The sequence below is a fragment of the Myotis daubentonii genome, chromosome 5, assembly GCF_963259705.1.
Source record: "Myotis daubentonii chromosome 5, mMyoDau2.1, whole genome shotgun sequence".
NCBI lineage: Eukaryota > Metazoa > Chordata > Mammalia > Chiroptera > Vespertilionidae > Myotis > Myotis daubentonii.
This window is the reverse complement of record NC_081844.1, coordinates 18744102-18767970: the sequence shown is the minus strand read 5'-3', so window position 1 is coordinate 18767970 and position 23869 is coordinate 18744102. Positions and strand designations below refer to the sequence as shown.

General features: G+C 51.5%; 1 protein-coding gene across 1 annotated transcript; it reads right to left on the bottom strand.

Annotated features, from left to right (window-relative positions):
* Positions 1-5852: 5852 nt before the first annotated feature.
* On the bottom strand, positions 5853-20357 carry TMEM161A (transmembrane protein 161A). Its single transcript, XM_059696115.1, has 12 exons — positions 20243-20357; positions 16737-16840; positions 16114-16194; positions 15626-15723; positions 15334-15490; positions 14257-14408; positions 7898-7958; positions 7679-7822; positions 7467-7580; positions 7139-7313; positions 6928-7024; positions 5853-6768 (listed from the first exon to the last, which is right to left on the bottom strand). The coding sequence occupies exons 1-12, from the start codon at positions 20243-20245 to the stop codon at positions 6515-6517; spliced, it is 1440 nt and encodes a 479-aa protein (XP_059552098.1). The 5' UTR covers positions 20246-20357; the 3' UTR covers positions 5853-6514.
* Positions 20358-23869: the final 3512 nt, after the last annotated feature.

The window sequence follows — 23869 nt, the reverse complement described above, 5'->3', positions numbered from 1 at the left end:
CCTCCTGCCCATGTCTCTTTTCTTAGGCTCTGACCCCCATGCACCATGAACCAAAAATAGGGTTATTTTGATAAATTTTTAAATAAAGTCATGAATAAAACTTTTTAAAAATGTAATTTTTTTATTGTCAACTCATACTATGGTTTTCTAGAAAACGCAAACTGCATGAAAGGGTTTACCAAGTAGGGTCTCCCAGCTCCTCTGCAGGGGCATCCCATTCCCGTCTGTGTAATAGGGGTGTCCTTCCAGACATCAGTCAGGATGGGCCGTGTCCTGCGCAGCAGGTGGGCTCCAGAGAAACCCTGAGGTTTCTGTCTCTTGCACCCTGTCTGTCATGTGTGTGCTGGGGGCTCCCGGCCACAGCTGGATGAAGCCTTGGGTTCAATGTTGCCATCTTCAACTGCAGGAGGTGAGGGCACCAGAGGTCCGTCTCAGTGGCCATGGCATTCAGGGCATACCCACCAGAGGCAGGAAGTGGGAGCCTTGTGTGTAGGTGGTGAGTAACATGGTATTTACTTATTTACTACTTAGCCCACCTATTTATTCATTCCTGGGCCAGCTTTTTGCGGTGAGAAATAATGCAGTGACTGCCACCTTGGTTCCTGCACCCACAGGTGAGAATCTCAGGATGTGTCCCCAAGGGACCAGCCAGCTGTGGGGTCACCTCTTCCAGGTAAAAGTGCTCTCCATTGCCGTTGTGTGAACTTCGGTACCCACAGGCATTGTGCAAGGTTCAGCCCGAACCCAGCTGGCGGCCTCTGACTCTCCATTTGGGGGTGCCGTGTGGTACCTACTTGTGTTTTAGTCACATCTTCCTGTGATCCTTGCAAGGCCAAGCATCTCTTCGTGATTGTTGGTTGTTTATTTCCCTCCTCTCAATCATTCTATACACTGTAGACCAAGACACTGGCCTGGTAGAAAGGTGAGATGTTCTCAAGTGATCTGAGCAGGAATCTTGTGTGTTTTTATGCCCTAGCAAGGCAGCAATGGGTGTGACACAGACACACTGGAGAGAAGTGGCTGCAGCTTCTTCACGCAACTCCCTCAAGCCCCGGTGTGCAATGGGCCTCAAACACCTCTAGTGAGGGGTGAGTCAAGGTTCCCAGACTTGGGTGAACTCTGGTGCATTCTGCTTGGGGTGGCAACATGATGGGTGATGCTATTCTGGCTGTTGATGTGACATACATCTAAAAAATATGCTGTGGGGCCCAGGAGTCAGGTGGGAATCCTAGGCAGCTGAGGGAGGGAAGGACCCCACCTGAGGAAGTGGGAAAAGCCCCCCAAGGCCTGGGAATTCCCTGCAGGGTGGGTGTCAGGCAGCAGCCCCAAGACTGGCCCTGGGAAGCCGTGTAGGGTGTTCAAGCAGATGAGGGAAGATGGGGGGGAGCTCAGGCAGGGAGCCAGGCTCTCTGAGCAAGGGGATGGATGCAGGACCTGTAAGCTGAGGCTCCAGAGAACTCTGGTGAGGGGTGGAACCAAGAGCACCCCAGGGCCCAGCTCGGGCACCTGCCTTCAACCTGGGAGACCAGACCCAACCTCAAGTCCCTGATTCGTATCTTCCTAATAATTGTCACATTCAGGTAACTTCTGATAATTCCTAGTGTTCCCTTAAGATCTTGTCTTTGCCTTGGTTGTGATTCTTCTGCCTACTCAGCTTGTTGTGTGTGTGTGTGTGTGTGTGTGTGTGTGTGTGTGTGTGTTAATGGCATTGTGGGGGGACCAGATATTGGCTATTTTATCTTCAAGGCTGTCATGGACTGATGTCTCCTTGGCTCCCCAAATCGCTATGTTGAAACAGTGGTATTAGGAGGCAGGACTTGGGGAGGTGCTTAGGGTCAGATGAAGTCATGAAGGTGGGGCCACCATGATGGAATTGGTGCCCTTCTGAGTCACCAAAGAGCTGGCTCTCCTCTCCATCCTCCACTGTATGAGAAGTGGCATCTGCAACCTAGAAGTGGGTCCTCTCCTGGCCATGCCAGTGCCCTGATCTTGGACTTCCAGCCTCCAGAACAGTGAGAAATCAATTTCCTTTGCTCGTCAGCCACTCCAGCTATGGCATCTTCTTACTTAATAAAGAGGGGATATGCAAATTGACCATCACACCATAATGGTCACAATGGCTGCACCCACAGCAGAGGCAGGGATTCCATAACACAAGATGGCTGCGCGCCCCCCCCCCCCGCCCCGCCTGGTGGGGCTTGACAGGGGACCTCAGGCCACATCCCCCTGCCCAAGCGCCAGGCTGGGGGAGCTCAGGCCGTGCCCCCCTGCTCGGTAGGGCTTGACGGGGGACCTTAGGCCACACCCCCAACCCCAGCGCCAGGCCAGGGGACCTGAGGCTGCACTCCCCACCCTGGCACTGGGCCAGGGGACCTGAGGCTGCACCCCCCACCATGCGGGGCTTGATGGGGGAACTCAGGCCACGCCTCCTGCCCACAGGGCTTGACGGGGGACCTGAGGCTGTGCCCCCCGCCCTGGCCCAGGCTGGGGGATCTGAGGCTGTGCACCCCACCCTGGTGCCGGGCCAGGCAACCTGAGGCTGCAACCCCAACCCGGCAGGGCTTGATAGTGATGGGGCCGGCCGGGTCTGGATCTAGCTCAATGGGGGTGGGGCCGGCCAGGTCTGGGTCTTGCACGATTTCGAGGCGCACGTGGGTGGGCGGGGACTTTACTCTGGTTCCCATGGTGCGCCCCAAACTCTGACAGGAGAAAGATATTCATATACATTTTACTAATTTTCTTTCATCTCTGACACTTCTATTATAGAGAAAGGGCAAATAGCAATATTAAAATATTTCCTCTCATTAATTCCCTTTTAATGTGCACGAATTTCAAGCACCGGGTCACTAGTTTTGCTATAACAGCCAGAATGGACAAAGCCACTGGCAAAGTGGTCCTTCTCCAAGTCATAGACCATATCCCTTTTCCCAGCTCTGTCTTAGCAGTCTGCTTGGTAGGAAGTCTGGGTTTTCCTCTCAGGAGCTAGGTGCCCTTCAAAGCCCTCATGCTCCCTAATTGAGGCAGCCCCTCAATTAGGGAATGGAGTCTGCCACAAAACCCCTTTCTGGCTTCTGGGCAGAGCTGTGTGCAAGGGAACAAGCAGCTGTCGCTGAGCAAAGTGGTGTCAGGGATGTGGGGTGTTGGGGTCAGGGTGGTTTTGAAGATGTTGCAGACAGGTTTCTGAATAGGCTGGGTATGAGAAAGAGAACGGTAACAGAAAAATGGAGCTCATGTGCCTGAGGGGCAGTAGGGGAAGGTCAAGGGCACTGGACATGCTGGCTGAGCTGCCCAAGACACTGAGGACCATAGGAATAAAAGTGGGACTTGCTGGCAAACATCTAGAGCCCACAGGATGGAGAGGAGGGGAGAGGGGAGACAGGAGCCTGCAGGGGGTGAGGAGCGCCATAGGGGAGGGGACAGCGAGGGCAGGCGAAGGTGGAGGACTTGACAGTGAGGCTGTTTCAGAGTCCGTGCTGCTCCTCAGGGCCCGTTTCAGTTCGCAGCATCTTTTCTTTGCAGTAGTTTTTTCCTTGGCGGATTCTCTTGGTTTGCTTTGGGGGGGGGGGGGGCGGGGGGCTTCTTTTTCTTTTTCTTCAGGTGGTTTGGAAATTATATAGTCAGTTTCTTGTGACGTAGGGTTTCTCAGCACTACTGATGTCTGGAGCCAGGTTTTCTTTGTTGGGGACCATCCTGGGCACTGTGGGGTGCTGAGCAACATCCCTGGCCTCCGCCCGCCAGACGCCATTAGCCTCTTCCCTCCCTCCAGTTGTGATATTCACAAATGTCTCCTGCCTTGACTAGTGTCACTTTGGGAGAATGACCCCCTCCTTGAGCAGCACCGATATGTGGAAATTGCCACTGATGAGTCAACAAAAACTAAAATACTTGTCCTCCTCCTGAGAACACAGGGTCTTTACCACCATCCTCCAGCTTCCCTAGCTCTCTCACCTTATTTCCTCTCATTCTCACCTTGTGTGTGTGTGTGAAATGTGCACAGACTGTAAATATCTTGGGTTTGACGCATGCCAGCAAAGGCTGTAACTGTCACTGGTTCTTCCTGCCTTGGCTGCCCCAGAAGTGCTGCACCCATTGTGCCCGCTGTTTGTGCCCGTCACTGCCTTGCTTTTGTTTATGGTGTTTCCACTTCCTACGTGTCCCTAACCACATGGTGTTGAGCTCCAAAGCAGAGAGCAGGCACAGCCATGGTTGGGCAAGCAAGGGGCCAGGCATCCTGAGGCACCGCTGCAGGAAGAAGTGTGCCCAGTGGGCTCGGGGGCCACCAGGTGTCAAATGATGACTCCTGAGGTGCCAGGGGACAGTGCGGGTCCTGCAGAGCTGGGAGATGATGCTCCGTTAACTGGAGGCATTCCAAGACACCAAGGGCTGGGCATCAGGCACCTGGAACCTTGCCTTGTTCCATGGAATGTTCTTCCTGTTTGCTTGGCTCTCTTCTGCCAGAACTATTTTGAAGATTCTTCTTCTAAACCAGTCTTCTAATTTCCTCTGTCAGTTCTTGTTTTGTATATCTTTTATTTTTTTGTTCCTTCTGTAAGATTTCCACTTTATCTTCCATTTGCTTTTAATCTCCAAGAGCTCAAAAGAGAACAACAGTTCGTCAGATGTTCCTTTTTAGTAGCATTGTTCTTGTTTCATGAGTCTCTTTTCTCAGAACATTCTAGACTGTTGTTTCTTTTATTTGTTTTGTTGGGTTTTTTTAGAGAGGAATGAAGAGGGAGAGACAGAGAAACATTCATGTGAGAGAGAAACAATCGACTGGCTGCCTCTTGCATGCCCCCTACTGGGGATCCAGCCCGCAACCCGGGCATGTGCCAGGAGCGGGAATCGAACCAGTGATCTTTTGGTGCATAGGACGAAACTCAACCAACTAAACCACACCAGCCAGGGCATGGACTGTTTTTGTTTTGTAAGTTCCCTTCTCCCTGTAGAATCAATTCCCCAAAGTCGTCTTTTTTTCTGTTCGGGTCTGTTTTCCACACTGGACATTCCTCAGATCCCTGGACAGTCCTGGTTGTCTACTCACAATGAAGAATGAGGGCTGAGACAAGCAGGTTGGAAGGCCACAGGAGTGTGGGGACACATGGACTCAGACCTAAGCTGGAGGCTGATGGGAACTCTGTGGTGCTAGTGTCATTAGGACTTTCCTCTTGGACCAGCTGGATTCCCCAGGGACCTTCAGTCTCATGCCTGGTAAGTTCTAGAATCTGCAGGCAGGATAGGGGTAGTGGCTCTCTCCATTTAGCATTCATTACGTATAGTCACCTAGTCCCATTTGCCACCACATTCCTACCAAGCCTGGCTTCCCTCCTAGCAGTGGTGTCATGGGAAGAAAGCAAGCACCTGAGAACTTTCCGAACAGCTCCCTGGCCACCCGCCTGCCTCACCCCCGCCCTCAGCCTGGCCTGTTGAGACCTGCTGTGGCCAGTGCCTCTGGAAGTTTCTACGGGTAAATCAAGCTGTTTCCTGGGCTTAGGGTTTGGCAGTCAATTGTGGCTCCTTCCTTAGTTCCACCTTCTGGAACATACTGCAGCCTTGTACTTTAACTGGAGATTTGAGAAGGATCAAAATTGGATGATGCATTTAGTTTGCCTCAAGCCAGGTTTTAACCCTTGTTTTTTTTTCTAAAATTTTTAAAAATATTTTTTTATTGATTTCAGAGAGGAAGGGAGAGGGAGAGAGAGAAACATCAATGATGAGAGAGAATCATCAATAGGTTGCCTCCTGCATGCCCCACAATGGGGATCAAGCCTGCAACCGGGGCATGTGCCCTGTCCGGGAATTGAACTGTGACCTCCTGGTTCCTAAGTCAATGCCCAACCACTGAGCAACACCGGCCGGGCGAACCCTTGTTTTTAATAGACTTTTCATGTTTATCCACATAACAGAAGCATAAGATGCTGCCTGATTCATGAGTCATTCAATAAAGCCTATTAAGACCATTAAAATTTACTCAGTTGAATTTTGGCTTTTCAGCTGCGTGTATGTTGTTCTACATACATGCATACATAGCGGGTTCCCACTGTCGCCACAGTGACAGAAAAATTCCGGAGTCCAAGAGCCCCTCATCCTCTTTGCCCTGGGCCTGTGGCCTCAGCAACGTACCCGTTTGCCTGTGTGTGACCTTTATAGGAAAGCAGTCCCCATGTACCTGTGGCAGAGGGCAGTAACCACTGTGGCCCAGCCCAGAACCAGGGGCCACCCACCCCACCCACTCTCTCTCCCTCCAGATCCCTTCTTTCCCCCTTTTTAAAAAGCCACCCTGTCATTGCTCTGCTGTCAGACCCGACGTGCACATGCAGTGTAGGAACAGTGGCCGTGGGACTCAGCCGCCGGCTCAGGAGATAGTTTCAAGGCAGAAGCTCAGGGTCCAAAGGGGGCCCATGCAGGCACTGCAGTGAAGGGTTGGGCACAGGCCTCCCTGGCCCTCTTGCACCCGGGGATGCTGAGGCACACACAGAGAGGGCGGCCATGGGGTCCCAGGAGTCTCTTCAGGTGGCTAGGAGCCTGCCAGGTGCTGATGGAAGTAGAGGCCAAAGAGGCTGGAAAGCAGCTGGCAGGCCGCAGTCCACCAGATGAGGAAAGCCAGGGTGCCACGGAGAAAGAGGGGTGTGAGCAGGCCACCCAGGGCCCCAGTGATCCGGGCCGCCGCCTGCTGGGCCTCATCCTCCTTGGGGCCCACTGGGCCATCTCGGGCCGCTGCCAGGACTGGGGCTAGTGGGGGGGCCTGGCCCAGGCCCCAAGAGTAGCCACCTGTGAGAAGAGAGTAGAGAGAGGGACGGCTGTAGGAAGGAGGGGTGAAATAGGGGGATATAGGGACTGGAGGATGAGGAGCGGAGGAAGCGGGGCTGAGGCCAGGACACCTCAGGGACCCCCAGGCCACCCTCACCCCACAAGGCAGTTTCCTCTCACCCAGCGTCTTGAGCAGAAGCGTGCAATTGAGGGTGAGGATGAGAGGCGTCAGGTACTGCAGGCTCACCACCGTCAGATAACAGTAGACCCGTACCACCTGGTGAGCAGGGAGCAGTGACAGGTGGCCTTCTGAGCTCCAGCTGACCCCCTGCTTGGAAGGCATGAAGGCCTGCCCTGCAGCCCGGGTTCCCTCCCAGACAAGCACCCGTACCCGCCGCTGGATCTCGCAGGCCTCAATGCGGCCAGCCTCCCGCCTCAGCTGCTCCACGCGGGCCTTGGCCAGGCATAGGTAGGCTTGCAGGTGGGGCCGGGTCACTGCCAGCCGCAGCAGGCACAGTGCCACCAGCACCCAGAGGCGCAGTGAGTCAAAGGCTGAGTCCGACAGTCTGCACAGAAGAGGGTAAGGAGGCTAGTGAGGCCCCCTTCTGCCCCAGGATCTTCCCCCAGGACTCACAGCTGTCATGGCTCCTCCCTGAGCCTCAGACTGGAGTACACAGAGGGGTCCCCCAGCTCCCCCTCCTGACCCCACCCATACACACAGGAAGAAGGGTGTGTCCCCAAAGGGCGCCTGGTGCAGGAAGTTCCGTGCAATAGGCTTGGTCCAGAGCCACAGGATGAACAGGGGGGACAGGAAGCTGGTGTGCAGGAGAAACCTGGAGGCAAGGATGCAGCAGGGTGAGGCCTAGGCACCTACCATCCCCATCCATCCCCTAGGCTCCCTAACCTCTCACCCACCCGTTCCCCACTTCACTGCAGCACGGGCCGGTCTTCTGACATGGTCAGTGCATCTCGGTGGGTCTGGGCCAGCCGCAGGCCTGGGAAGGTGAGGAAGGCACCCAGCATGGAGCCTAGGATCGAAAGCCCCACACGGATGGCCAGCTTGACTAGAGGAACCCTGGGAAGAAGAGACAGGTCAGGGAACCCCACAGCCTGACAGCCGCCCCTGCCCCCCTCCCTTCCCAGGACTCACATCCAGTCCCAGCCCTGCATCTTCAGAAGTGGCTCCAGGTTCTGGATCAGACTGGCCAGGCCTGGGGAGGACAGAGAGAAAGGTGGGAACTCAGAGCCTGCGCTGCCCCCTCCTAGATGTCCTTTGCTCCTCAGGTAGGAGCACACCAGTGGCATCCAGGCCCCATGCCAGGCAGGAGGGTCCCTTAATGCTCTTTTCAAAGAACAGGAGAGTGGCCCTGGCCAGATGGCTCAGTTGGTTGGAGCATCGTCCGGTACACCAGAAGGTTGTGGGTTCAATTCCCAGTCAGGGCACATATCTAGGTTGTGGGTTTGATCCCCAATTGGGGTGCGTATAGGAGGCAACCAGCTGATGTTTCTTTCTCACATCAATGTTTCTCTCTCTAAAACATAAAGAACAGGAGACTATCAGGCAGACCCTGGATTGTGCTGGGGACACGGGAAAAACAAGGGAGCATGAGTGGGCGCTCACAGGATTACACCAGGTACTGAGGGACGTGAAGGGCTCCCACGGGAGAGAACCGGAGTCCTGGAAAGACCCCTCAGTAGTTCAGACCCCAGACTTTCCACAGAGTAAAAGCAAGTAAATATCGATTCACAACCAAAATCACCAAACACACAAGGAAGCAATCACCATAAAGGAGATTCGGCAGGAAAAAAACAGACAGTTTAGACTTCAGAAACGGGTATTACCAGCTTTGTATGCGATGACCGAGGAAAATAAAAGCTGGATGACAGAACAGGTGACCCAAGATCACCTCAGCTGATCAGGTACATTCACACAGAAATCAGCCTTTTCCAAAGGAAAAACATAATTACTGAAATGACAGGATATTAAACATTAAATTAGAAACAGCCAAGGAGGAATTCTTGAATTGGATCTGAAGACATCACTCAGATTCCCACTCAGAAAGACAAGAAGGTGGGGAATATGAAGGGAGATGGAGACAAGGAGGACAGAATAGGAAGTCCAGCATAAGTCAAGTCAGGGCCCCAAAAGGAGAGACAGAGAGAGAGAATGAAGGAGAACAGGAGATACTGCGAAAGAATGGCTGAGAAGTGTGCAGAACGGATGCCACACACAAAAGCCATCAAACCAGATAAATACAAAGACATCCATACCTAGACATACTGGTGAGATTGCAGAATACCAAAAACAAAGAGGCTGCAGAGCAGCCCAGGAGTTAAAACAGATCACCTATAATGGAAGGACAGTGAGGCTGGCAGCCACTATCAAAAGTAACAACAGAAAAGGAACAATATAAAGTATAAAAGTAAGATGGCAGAAACAAGGCCAAATATGTCCGATCACAATAAAAGACAGATTAAACTTCAAAGTTAAACAACATAGATTGATACACTTGATTGAAAATACCCAGCTATGTTTTTTAGAGACATACCTCAACATGAGGTCACTGGAAGGTTGAGAGAAAAGAGATGTTAAAAAGACATAACAAATACTACAAAAGAACACTATATAAAGGCTATATTAAAATCAGACAAACTAGACTGAGGTAGAAGTGTTACTAGAATCAGATACATCATGATAAAATGGCTGATTCAGCCATTTGTAAAACTGTACAATAAATTCTTTAGGGACAGAGACGTGTGTGATGAAACTGTTTTGTTGTTGTTTTCAATGTTTTTATTGATTTTAGAGAGAGGAAGGGAGAGGGAGAAAGAGATGAGAGTGAAACATCGACTGGCTACCTCCTACACGTCCCCTACTGGGGATCAAGCCCACCACCCAGGAATGTGTCCTAATTGGGAATTGGTGCAGGGACGAAGCCTAACCAAGTGTGCTACACCGGCCGCCGGGGAGAAAAAGAAATGATAACCACGAAGTTTGAGGCCTTGGCCGGGAAGCTCCATTAGAGTGCCACACCTCTAGCCAAGGCTGCGGGTCTGATCCCCACTCAGGACGCATACAAGAGTCAACCAATGAAAGCATAGTAAGTGGAACAACAAGTCGATGTTTCTCTTTGTCTTTCTCTTACCCTTTCTCTTCCTCTCTCTCTCTCTCTCTCTCTCTCTCTCTCTCTCTCTCTCTCTCTCTCTAAAAGCCAATTTGAAAAACAAACAAACACAAAACTTGCCCTGCCCAGTGTGGCTCTGTGGTTACAGCATCTGCGAGTTTGATTCCCAATCAAGGACAAGTACCTGGGTTGCAGGTTCGATCCCCAGCCCTGGCAGGGGCCCATGCAGGAGGCAACCAATCTGTGTGTCTCTCACTTGGATTCTCTCTCTCTCTCTCCCATCCTTTCCCTCCCTTCCTCTCTCTCTAAAAATCAACGAAAAACATATCCTCAGGTGAGGATTAACAACGAAAAAAACCTTAAAACAAACAAACACAGTTTGACAGACCGGTCGGTCGGGGCTGAGAACAGGGGGAAGGCAGTGGGACCAGGAAGGAGCACCAGGGACACACAGAAGTGCTGGGATCCAGTTCTTACTTGAGAGGTGGTTCATGGGTGTTTACACGATTATTATCCTTTGTAACTTACAGATGTGTGTTATTTTATGTATCAAACATGATGTAATTTAAAAAATAGAAAAGTGAGGAGAATTGGTGATAATAAAGCTCAAGGAATCAACAGGGCCCTGTAAGCCACAGTAAGGAAATTGGTCTTTATTCAAAGACCACGAGAGTCTGGTGTCAGGCAGAGAGGTTGCATGATCCAAATTATGTTTTTAAAAGATCAATCAAATAATAGAAAAAGCCAAAACAAAAATGAGAAACTAAGAAAAAATAGAGAACTCCTACAAATCAATAAAAGGGTCAACAACCCAGTAGAAAATTGGGCAAAAGAGCAGAGCTTTTCTGGAAGGGAAATAGAAACAGCTTCTTCAGCATATGAAAAGGTGCTCGCTCTGGTCGGTTTTGCTCAGTGGATAGAGCATCGGCCCTTGGACTGAAGGGTCCCAGGTTCGATTCCAGTAAAGGGCATGAATGGGAGGCAACCAATCAATGTGTCTCTCACACATCGATGTTTCTCTCTGTCTCTTCCCCTCCCTTCCACTCTCTCTAAAAATCAGTGGGAAACTATCCTTGGGTGAGGATTAACAAAAACAAAAGATGCTCAGCCTCACTTATATTTTCGCCCATTAGCTCACCCAAGGTGAAGAGGTCAGAGGAAACCCATTGGAGAGGGTGTGGGGAAATAGGCATGTTCATACATGGTTTCCTGAAGGACAATTTACAACATTATCCAAATTACAAATGCACTGTGGTGCACGGGGCTACAGGCACAAAGCTATTCCCATGCCACATTGTTATATAACAACATGGTTTTGTGCAACAACCATTTAATAGCAGAAGACTTAAATGTCCATAAATAGAGAGACAACCAAGATGGCGGCATAGGTAAACACCTGAACTTACTGCCGCGCACAACCACTTTAAAACTACAACTAACAGACAAAACGAAAATCATCCAGGGAAGGCTGGCTGAGTGGAAATTCTACAACTAGAAGGAAAGAGAAAAGCACATTGAGTCCGGTAGGAGGTGCAGAGGTGTGGAAGCGGAGGTACAGGGGCTGGCAGCTGGGTACGCTGTTATCTTTTTCAATCGGGAGGGAGATACAAGCTCCCGACTGCTTTGAACTCCAGTTCCGGGTGAGAATTTGGGGACCCAGACTCATACAGAGAGAAACTGGACTGTCGGGCATCGGGCCGGAACGTGAAGGCAGCTTTCTCACAGAGGTGCTTGCAAAGGTCATTGTTCCTGCACAGGCCGCGGGACACAGACCCCTGACCGCTCAGAGGCAGAGCAGACTGGCAGCCATTGTGGTTTGCTCTCCCTGAGACCCCGCCCCACCGAATTTACAACCCCACCCAAGCTGTGTGCAAAGGCTTTTGCATATGAATGGCCTGGCCTTTCTCCACCTAAAAACCTGGGTAGACTCAGTGAGCACCAAAGCCCCACTGAAGCCACTCCTGCCCCATAAGGGTGTCTCCAGCACAGAAGTTCTCCCATTGTAGACATAGCTGGTCCTCACAGCCAATTGGCCTGGAGGTCAATTCCTCCCAGTGACACCAACAGCAATCAAGGCTTAACTACAACAAGACTGTGCACCCAGCCCACAAAGGTGTGCACCAAGAGTGTCCACCTCAGGTAATTGGGGAGGCTGAGTCACTGGCCCTATAGGACACCTAGCACAGAAAGCCACTCTACCAACACAGGGAAGCATAAAAAATGCGGAGACAAAGAAACAGGTCACAAATGACAGAAATGGAGGAAAGCAAACTACTGGATATAGAGTTCAAAACCACGGTTATAAGGTTACTCAAGAATTTTCTAGAAACCTCTGAGAAATTTAATGAGACCCTCAAGGATATGGAAAAGGACCAACTAGAAATTAAGCATACACTGACTGAAATAAAGAATAATATACAGAGATCCAACAGCAGACTAGAGAATCCCAAGAATCAAGTCAAAGATTTGAAATACGAAGAAGCAAAAAACACCCAACCCAAAAAGCAAAAGGAAAAAAGAATCCAAAAATACGAAGATAGTGTAAGGAGCCTCTGGGACAGCTTCAAGCGTACCAACATCAGAATTATAGGGGTGCCAAAAGAAGAGAGAGAGCAAGATATTGAAAACCTATTTGAAGAAATAATGACAGAAAACTTCCCCCACCTGGTGAAAGAAATAGACTTACAGGTCCAGGAAGCGCAGAGAATCCCAAACAAAAGGAATCCAAAGAGGACCACACCAAGACACATCATAATTAAAATGCCAAGAGCAAAAGACAAAGAGAGAATATTAAAAGCAGCAAGAGAAAAACAGTTAGTTACCTACAAGGGAGTACCCATATGTGTTAGCTGATTTCTCAACAGAAACTATGCAGGCCAGAAGGAAGTGGCAAGAAATATTCAAAGTGATGAATAGCAAGAACCTACATCGAAGATTACCCCAGCAGTTCTCAACCTGTGGGTCGCGACCCCTTTGGGGGTCGAACGACCCTTTCACAGGGGTTGCCTAACACTGTCGGAAAACACATATATAATTACATATTGTTTTTGTGATTAATCACTATGCTTTAATGATGTTCAATTTGTAACAATGAAAATACATCCTGCATATCAGATATTTACATTACGATTCATAACAGTAGCAAAATTACAGTTATGAAGTAGCAACGAAAATAATTTTATGGTTGGGGGTCACCACAACATGAGGAACTGTATTAAAGGGTCGCGGCATTAGGAAGGTTGAGAACCACTGCTCTACCCAGCAAAGCTATTATTTAGAATTGAAGGTCAGATAAAGAGCTTCACAGATAAGAACAAGCTAAAGTTCATCACCACCAAACCAGTATTATATGAAATGCTGAAGGGTATTTTTTAAGAAGAGGAAGAAGAAAAAAGTAAAGATAAAAATTATGAACAACAAAGTGACAACAAATACATATCTATCAACAAGTGAATCTAAAAATCAAGTGAATAAAAAAATCTGACGAACAGAATAAACTGGTGAATAGAATAGAATCAGGGCATAGAAAGGGAGTGGACTGACAATTCTCAGGGGGAAGGGAGTGTGGGGGTGCGGGAAGAGACTAGACAAAAATCGTACACCTATGGACGAGGACAGTGGGCGGGGGGGGGGGTAAGGCAGGGGGTGGGGTGGGAACCGGGTGGAGGGGAGCTATGGGGGGAAAAAGAGGAACAACTATACAATAAAGATTTCTTTTTTTAAAAAAAAATGCCATTAAAGGTAATGCCATAGGTAAATATAAAAGACAGTGTAAAAAAAGAAAGAAAGAATAAATGTCCATAAATGGGGTCCTAGTTAAATAATAGGACATCCATAAAATGAAATACCATGTAGCTGTCACAAGACACAGTACCATATGTAGCATCAAGGGACAACCTCCAACATTTATTATATTTAAGGGAAAAAGACAAGGTATAAGAGATATCTACGCTCCTGCTTTATGGGAATAAGGAAAAGTGGTGCCCAGGTTTCCTCTGGGGACCAGAACCAGTGTGGAAGTGTAATTTTCACTCTTGTATTTATTTTATAAATTTTGTAGCATTACCCATTTCCTCCCACAAATTAAACAAAAATAGGTAAATATTAAATTACTGTGGCTGCTGGGTAGAGGACAGACTAGCGGGCAACAGAAATGCCTGTGTGAAGAGCTACAGCCACAGGCGCCTGCCAGACAGTGAGGTAAGATGTCCTCTTATCCCCAAGCCCAAAGGGGCACCAAGGGTGGCAGAAATCCATAGACACCGTCTGGCCCCAGGAGTCCCCTCCAACTACAATGTGCAGGTGGATCAAGCCGCTAAACCCCACACTCGGCAGCTCACAGGAGGGAGTGGCCGGTGTCTACCCCACGCCCTGATGCACGTACCTGGCTCCAGGCCTAGCTCCAGGGTCTCCTCTGGCACCACCTGCACCAGCATGGCCAGAAGCAGGAAGAGGAAGGCAAAGGTAAGGCAGACGGAGCGCTCGCCCCCCTCCTCGGCGCTGAAGTACAGCCGAGTCACCGTCAGGAACATCTTCCTGGCGGCAGAGCTAAGGAGGCTTTCACCTGTGATGCCCCTGCCCACCCCACCACCTCCAGCCAGTGACACCCCAAATCCAGCGCACAAACACCAGGTTTGGGTTTGGGGTCCTGGGGAACAGGGGACTGACTGAGGAGAGTGAGCTGATAAACAAGCCCAGGACAGGTGAGAAGGCTGCGCACGCCTGTGTCAGCAGCGTGGGGTCTGCGCATGGCAGGTGCGCCTGGGCTGGGCCTCCGGCGTGGCTGTCACAATGTGCAGCCAGTCAGAAATGGCCACCACGTCGGTCTCTTCAGGGGGTCCCGCCTCCCTTACCCATCTCGCCTCCTGGCTACATCACAGCACGTTCCCCTGCGGAGCTGGCAGACACAAGGGCCGTGTCTCCAATCTGCCTGGCAGAGGCCCAGGGCTTTCAGAAGAGTGTGGGCCTCAAGATGGGCTCTCCTTCTCCCCAAGCCCACGGCACAAGGACATTCTCTCCTACGTGGGTCCCTAAAGTCACAGGTTCACTCTGTTCCCTGTGCAGCTTAACAAAACAACTGCAGAGGGGCCATCTCCCTCCCGGCCCCTGCCTCTGGGCAGCCTGGTGACTTGCTTTGACTGAAAGGGTGGACAGGGATGGGGTGTGCAGGCTTGGGCGAGGCCTCAGGAGGCCTACAGCACCCCATCTTCCTTGCTGCCTTTCTGCGCCTGCAGTGTGGGAGCCTGGCCCAGCCTGCTAGAAGGGGGACTCCTGGGAGCAGAGATGAGGCCCCCCAGCTGGGCCTGGCCCAGGAGAGCAAATAGGGACTGCTTTTCCCCAGGAGTTGGGGTGAGGTTTGTGTCACAGCCGTCCATAGCCAACTACCAGTATAGGGGAGACAGGAAGCCTCAGTCAGGCTCCCACATGCCTCCCGCCTGCCCCCCCAGAGCTGGAAGGATACATGGAGAAGGCAACGGTAAGCAGACACCAAAACACAGCGATGTTGGCCTCCCTCGCCGGGCCCAGAACATAGTAGTAGGCCTCTGTGAAGAGGTACACGCCCCCCGAGTACACGGCAAAGTCCACGAACCACTGGTACTCCAGGAAGAAGCGCAGGACTGCGGGACACCCTATTCAGCCAGCTGCCTCCCCCGGCCTTCCCCCAGCCCTGCCCACCCAGGGTCTCCCCTTACCCACCCACCCTGCCAGGGTGAGGACAAAGTGAGGGTGCTGGGGGCCCACTGGACTGTTACCGAGGGCATCCACGGCTGTGAGGGGGCAGGTCTCCAGCTGGAAAGGGGCATCTCGGGGGACACACAAAGTCTTCTCTTCACTATAGCCATTGGCCCACCTGGTGGGGAGGGGAGTCAGAGCAGCATCCTCCATTTCTCCCTTCCCAGCCCAGCCCGCCTCTCCCTGCCGCAGCCTGAGGGCCTCAGAGCGCCACCCTCAGAGTGCCACTCTCGAGCACAGGAGCTGGCGGGAGGTGCCTTCTCCCCAGTTGGGGTGCCCTCTACACACCAGGTTGCAGGCACCCACAGGACTGGCCCACAGCAAACTGCCAAGCATTCAATGCCGACTGAAGGCAGCCCAGGTATGACAGTAACAAATCACTCATCCTGGGGTGTCCAGGTTCTCCTCTGGGTGCCTCGTTCTCCTCTGTGCCCAGAGCGGTGCCCGAGAGCCGGCAGGGCAGGCCCTGTGCCCCTGCAGCCTCCCCTGAAGCTGGAGGCTCACTCACCGCTCCCTCCTGCCTCTGGGCCTCTGCTTCCCTGCCAGGGCCCGCAGCTCCTCCTCCGACGGGTGCTTGTACCGGAAGAGGCTGAGGGCAACGACAGGCAGGCGGTCAGGAAAGCTCTGGCCTGGGGTAGGGCTCTGATGTCAAGGCAGTGAACCCCAAAACTCGGGACTAGAGTCAGAGGGAGGGCTGGGCCCTAGAACCCTGGTGACAGGAGGAGCAGCGCCCATGGGAGGCCAAGGGAAGGCCCGGGAGGGGGGCGGGGCAGTGCAGCAGGGGTGCAGACACCCCTGGATCTGCAGGCTAACTCTCCTAGCGAAGGTGTGCACACTGTCCTACGGAGAGAGTGCGGTTTCCACAAATCTCAGGAAGGGGCCCAGACCCAAACAGGGACCACAAACATTTCAGGAAACCTCTACAGTGAGCGAGGAGTGGGAGGGAGGTGACGGGGGAGCAGCTGCTCTTCCAAGTGTGGACATGGTCCCGTGTGTGTGTGTGTACACCTGTCAGAACTGATCCAACTGTGCCCCTCCAAAATATGCAGTTTACTGTACATCAACCACATCTCAATAAAGTTGTTTAAAAAAAAAAACTACCTGCAGGGCCTGAGGCGGGCTGGGGCTCACCTGCCATTGCAGAGCAGCCAGCGAGCAAAGGAGCAGTGTGGCGCCAGCCTGTGCATGAGGGTGGCCGTGAGCAGGGTCACCACCAGCTGCACCCCGAGGATCGCCTGGGGGAAGGGACAGGACAGGCAGTGCCAGCCAGAGAGTAACTCGATTACTCCCGGAACCGGCTATTTATAGCGATGCAGGGCCAGGTGGGGGAGGGCCTCCCTGGCTCCAGATGTACCTTGGGGAGGGGGACTGGGGTGAGCTCAGACCCAACCCTGGGAGACCCTACTGACCAGGAGCCGCACACCTGGCTGTGGGGAGAGCGGGATGGAGAACAGATGCTGGGGAAGAGACAGGTCAGGCAGGTGTGCTGCCAGGCTGTGCCAGGGGTATCAGGTATTCCTCTCCCAGCCTGGTGTCCCTCCCCTGGAAATGAAGTGCTTCCTATTTTGTTTCTTGTTCTCTCGGGACAGCCTTCTGGACCTACAATGACCCTGGTACGTCCAGTGACAAGTGGCCCCTCTCCAGCCACAGTCCCTGCCTTGGCACCACTGCCTCGGACCAACTTCCAGCTTCGGTGTTCACCGGCGGCCCTGTCCTCATTTACCCTGGATGGCTCAGTCACCTCTCTCCTCTCCACCTCCCTTTTCAGCAACCTCCTCCACTGGCCACTGCCCGCTTCAGGATAACGACTTAGCCATGAATGGGATAACTTTTTTCTCCATTAGGAATTTTCTCACCAAATTCTACATAACAACCGTTTACACAATAATTCATCACACATTTTCACACACTTGTTTGTAAACATTTTAGGAGAAATGTTTTTGGTAATCAGTCTGAAGCTGAAGCTGCCTGAATATAGTAATTTTGTAACTTTGTAAAATGTGCTCAGGGGAGTTGCCTACTAATACTATGGCATATAATGAACAACTAAAATGAAATAAAGATTAATATTAATAATTAAAATTATCTTACCAGACAAAAAATAAGCTAACTTTATTTTTTAATATTTAAAAAAATGTTTCGATTGATTTTAGAGAGAGGAAGGGAGAGGGGAGAGAGAGAGAGAAACACCCATCGGCTGCCTCCTACACATCCCCTGCCTGGGATGAAGCCCACAGCCCGGGCATGTGCCCTGAGCAGGAATCGAACTGGTGACCTCTTAATACATGGAACAATGCTCAACCAACTGAGCCACACTGGCCAGGGCAAAAACTAAGCTGGCTTCAAAAGGAAAAGCTCAGTGGGATAGAAATCAGGCCTAGCACTGTAATTCGGAACGACTGCTGAGAAACCCATCATTACAATAACCAACTCGTAGAATACGTTCTCTATGCCTGTCACTTGTAAACTGAGCCCAGGAGTATTTTTTCAGCAATGAGCGTGGAGTGCCATCTTTCTGATCTCTTAATCTCACTAATCTCCTAGTCTCATTGTTCCCCCTCCTCCTACCAAATGCAAATTGGCCAGTAGGCACTAATGACCACGGCATTGTCAAGGTCTGTGGGCACCCCCAAGCCCAGAGGGCCAGGCTTTCCCACCCATCCTTCCTCCCAGCACCCCTCTCCTCTCCTCTGGGGACCCCCAGTGCCTCCCACCAATGCTCTTCAAACTCCTGGGCGCCTTTGCCTGCTTTTCTCCTCCCTCTGCTGGCCTCTCTCCTATGTCCCCATCCTCTGCCAGGGTTTAACCACTGACCTGGCCCAGCACGACCCCAACAAAGCAGTCCCCCCAGCCTGGACCTCTCGGCCAAGCTCGCAGACCTGTGCTTCCCCAGGCTGTTTCGGGAGCCCAGCACCCCCCCTCACGCCGAGGACACAGCACTGAGCTCCTCCAGGGGATCCCAGACCCTTCCCAGTCTCACAGTCCACATGCAGCTCTGCTCCTGTCAGGCCCAGCTCAGGACCACCACGCCCCACTGCCTGGCTCTCTCCCCAGTCCTCCCTGTGTCCAGCCACTGGGGTCTCAGAGGCCCTCCAGACCAGGGCCATCCATCACTGACTCCATCACCCCCCTACACACACACACCCTCCCAGGGAGGGGGACCCATGGTTCAAACTGTGGTCCCAGCACCTACGACAGGAAGGAAGAACCAGAGGGAGGGTAAGAGAAGGAAGACTGTGTCCTCCACCTAAGGGTCTGTCCAGGGGTGTTTCTCATGCCCGCCCCCAGCAGCATCCGGCCTCAGGGGTCCCGCTCTGCAGATCTCCGGAGATCTTCTGGAGCAGTGGTTCCCAACATGGGCACACCCACAGGAGGGCAAATTTGATTTCTAAGGGGGGCAATTGAGAATGAGTCATTAACAGTGAATTTTTTGCATGTCTATGGTTCTAGGTGCCTCACAGACAGTATATAAATATATATTGTGACAAATTTATACATTTCAGTTCTCTATTATATGTTTTGAAACTGCTATTTTTTCAGATCACTTCATATTATGATTATTTTTTAAACAATTTCTTAGTGATTTCTTCCTCAGTACTTCAACTGTCCTTTCGGCTTTTATTTTATTTTATTTTTTTTCCTCTTTCATGGATGCCATGTTCTTGGGAAGCTTGTTTAGACCAAGTTAATGGCCTTTCAGGCTTCCTCCACGTGAATAGGAGTTCACTTTTGAATAATAAGAATTACATGTCACAGGGGGGCATCGGGACTTAGGGATGCCCAGGTGGGGGATGGCCAAAAAGAGGGTGGGAGCCACTGTCCAGAGCCTCCCATCCACCCACTCCCTCCGCTGCTCGGAGCCTTTCCCGGATCTTTCCTCCATCCCGGTCCTGAGCGCCCTTCCCTCCCCTATGGCCCACGGCATCCCGCTTCCGAGCACTCCCTCCACCAGCTCGCACTCAGGCTCATCTCCGCGCCCCGCCCCCTCGGGACAGTCCTCCTCCGGGCCCCCGCCAGGGTCAGGTCGCCTATGGGCCCCTCCAGACTGCCCCTCCTTCTGCCCAATCCGAACCCATGGGGGCTGGGGGCGCGGGGGGCAGGGGGCGCGGGGCGGACTAAAGTTGAGAACAAACTCAAATTTTGGAGCCGGAGCCGCGAGAGCCTGTGGGTCCCGCTGTGCGGTCTCCAACCTGGGACCCGCCCGCCGGGAGGCCACCTAGATCCCCTCGGCGCGGCCCCTCCGTTCAGGGCTCCCCGGCGCTTCTGCGCATGCCTGTGCCCGCGGGCACCCACCAGCGCGGCCCCACGCTCCTCCGGGGGCCCAACCCGGAGTAGGCCCCAGCGGGACCCCAGGCCTTCCTCGCGGGGCCCTGAACGTGCTCGGCCCCCAGTCCCCTTGGCGGCATCCCAGACCCCTAGAGGGCACCACCCCCAGAAGACTCGGGGCTTCCCGTCCCCATGGGTCCCGCAGCGAGATGCTGACCCCGGAGAGGACACAAGGCGCTCTGCGCGACCCGGAGTCTCTACAGCCCCCAACCCCGACGAAAGGACCTCCGTCCCTTCCGTGCCTCCCGGGACTCCCACGGCGGGACCCTGCGCCCCCGAGGGACCCCACACGCCTCAGGACTCCCGCTTACCATGTCGCGGGCGGGAGTGCGCTAAGAGGACCCCCAGCCCCTGCTCAGGCACTTATGAGAACTCGACCAATCAAAGTCAGACTGTGGTCTGACAAGCAGCCCATGCGACCAATCACCGGGCTTTCACGCGGAGCACAAACCGAGAGACCGGGGTCGCTGGCTTTGCATGCCGGAAGTTGTAGTTCAAAGACGTCCGATGAGCTCGCCACAGTTGAATCAGGACTGTATCAGGGACACACCTGTGCGACCGCCTGCTCTTAGACTCGGTCTCCTCACCTGCACCTGCCTCGCAGATCTGCGGCCAATACACCTGTTCACGCAATCACTCACTGTCTCCGGCGGGACAGTTCTGAGCATGAAACTCCTGACCCAGAACATTAAATGGCCTGGCTGGCGGGGCTCAGCGGTTGAGTGTCGACCTATGAACCAGGAGGTCACGGTTCGATCTCGGTTGGCTGTGAGCTTGACATGCCCGGGTTGGAGGCTTGGTCCCTAGTGTGGGCGCGTGCGTGCGGGATGCAGCCGATCTGATCTTTTCTCATCAATGACGTTTCTATCTCTCTCTTCCTCTCCCTCCCTCTCTGCTATCAATAAAAATGTTGTTTTTTTTTAAAAAATAACATCAGTCCTGACCGGTTTGGCTCAGTGGATAGAGCGTCGGCCTGCGGACTGAGGGGTCCCGGGTTTGATTCCGGTCAAGGGCATGTACCTTGGTTGCGGGCACATCCCCAGTGGGGATGTGCAGGAGGCAGCTGAATTGATGTTTCTCTCTCATCGATGTTTCTAACTCTCCATTCTGCCCCCTTCCTCTCTGTAAAAAAATCAATAAAATATATTTAAAAAATAATAATAACATTAAATGGCTCCCACTGACTAGACACCCAAGGGCTCATACTAAATTCAGACCCCTCTGCCTAACTTCAGTCTGCCACCAGTACTGTTGTGCGCACTATAATACAGCTTGCCACCAGCCACTCTATCTCATACCTACAGCATTTGTAAATGCTGTCCTCCATCTCGGAATGCCTCCTTTCTGTGGCATCATTCATCTCTATCAGCCAGGACTTTGCGCGCGCACACACACACACACACACACACACACACACACACACACACTAACTCAAATGGGCTCCAGCAAAAAAGGGAAATTTTTAGTTCCTGTAACAAAAAATTCAAAAAGTAGGATCAGCTTCAGCCATGGCTGGATCAAGAACCAAATGTCAGCCTCAAATCTGATGTTTTATTCCCCGCCCCCTTCCCCCCCCCCCAATACAAGTGAAAGTTTATTTAGAAAGTCACAGAGGTAGAAAAGTGCCACGCTTGGCTGCATGGGCTCAGGAAACAAGTCACAGAGGCAAAAGTAGAACGCTTGGAGCTTAGGAGAGAGAGGGCAAAGGTATTCACTTTGCAAGAAGAAGGGAAAAGGTGTCGGCAGCCAGAGAGAGAAAAAGAGAGAGAGAGAGAATATGCAGGAATCTTATGTTTTCTGTTTTCAGGCTTGGAAGTAAGAGCTTCTAGCATAGGAGAACCAAGATGGCGGCATAGGTTAACGCCGGAGTTTGCTGCTTTGAACAACTACTTCAAAAGTGAAACTAAAAGACGGAACGGACATCACGCAGAACCACAGGAACGCTGGCTGAGTGGAAGTCCTACAACTAGGAGGAAAGAGAAACGCATACGGACACTCAGAGGAGGCGCAGTGCTGAAGTCAAATTCTGAGGTGTGGAGTGCGCGGAGCGGGCTGGCGGCGGAGGGCGCGGTTGTTGTTTTCAATCGGGAGGGAGTCGCAGACTCTGAGCTCCAGATCCGGGCAAGTCTTTAGGGACCCAGACTCAAACGGGAGAAGCGGGACTGTCTGGCTTCGGTCAGAGCGAGTGCAGCTTTCTCTCCGAGCTTTGCAGCGGGTGCTGGGACTCAGAGAGGCAGAGCCCCTGGGGACAGGACTGAGAGCCGCCATAACTGCTCTCTACAGCCCACCCTGTTGATCCTGTGCGACCCGCCCCGCCCAAGCCCTGCACAGAGGCATTTGCCGGATAGCCTCAGGCAAAGGCTAGATTAGCACCTCCCTAGAGGACAGAAGTTCTCTCACTGCTGACACAGATGATTCTCATAGCCACTTGGCCTGGAGGTCAAACCCTCCCTGGAATTAGCTACAACAATCAAGATTTAACTATAAGACTGCGAACAAAGACCACTAGGGGGTGCACCAAGGAAGCATAACAAAATGCGGAGACAAAGAAACAGGACAAAATTGTCAATGGAAGATATAGAGTTCAGAACCACACTTTTAAGGTCTCTCAAGAACTGTTTAGAAGCTGCCGATAAACTTAATGAGATCTACACGAAAACTAATAAGACCCTCGATCTTATATTGGGGAACCAACTAGAAATTAAGCAAACACGGACTGAAATAACGAATATTATACAGACGCCCGACAGCAGACCAGAGGAGCGCAAGAATCAAGTCAATGATTTGAAATGCGAGGAAGCAAAAAACATCCAACCGGAAAAGCAAAATGAAAAAAGAATCCAAAAATGCGAGGATAGTGTAAGGAGCCTCTGGGACAGCTTCAAGCGTACCAACATCAGAATTATAGGGGTGCCAGAAGATGAGAGAGAGCAAGATATTGAAAACCTATTTGAAGAAATAATGACAGAAAACTTCCCCCACCTGGTGAAAGAAATGGACTTACAGGTCCAAGAAGCACGGAGAACCCCAAACAAAAGGAATCCAAAGAGGACCACACCAAGACACATCATAATTACAATGCCAAGAGCAAAAGATAAAAACAGCAAGAGAAAGAAACCCAGTTACCTACAAGGGAATACCCATACGACTGTCAGCTGATTTCTCAACAGAAACTTTGCAGGCCAGAAGGGAGTGGCAAGAAATATTCAAAGTGATGAATACCAAGAACCTACAACCAAGATTACTTTATCCAGCAAAGCTATCATTCAGAATTGAAGGTCAGATAAAGAGCTTCACAGATAAGGAAAAGCTAAAGGAGTTCATCACCACCAAACCAGGATTATATGAAATGCTGAAAGGTATCCTTTAAGAAGAGGAAGAGGAAGAAAAAGGTAAAGATACAAATTATGAACAACAAATATGCATCTATCAACAAGTGAATCTAAGAATCAAGTGAATAAATAATCTGATGAACAGAATGAACTGTTGATTATAATAGAATCAGGGACATAGAAAGGGAATGGACTGACTATTCTTGGGGGGGAAAGGGGTGTGGGAGATGTGGGAAGAGACTGGACAAAAATCGTGCACCTATGGATGAGGACAGTGGGTGGGGAGTGAGGGCGGAGGGTGGGGCGGGAACTGGGAGGAGGGGAGTTATGGGGGGGAAAAAAAGAGGAACAAATGTAATAATCTGAACAATAAAGATTTAATTAAAATTTATAAAAAATAAAAAAAAATAATAAAAAAAAAGAGCTTCTAGCATAGTTACCTAAGTTTTGCCATCTGTTTCTATGGATGTGTCTGTGTGAGTGTGTACATGCAGGTGGGTATGACAATGTCTTTATGGGGGTGGATACCTGTTAGTAGGGCCGATATGGTTGATTGTCTCATCTCTGTGGGTGATTTTGTCTTTATGGATGTCTGTTTGCAGGGGA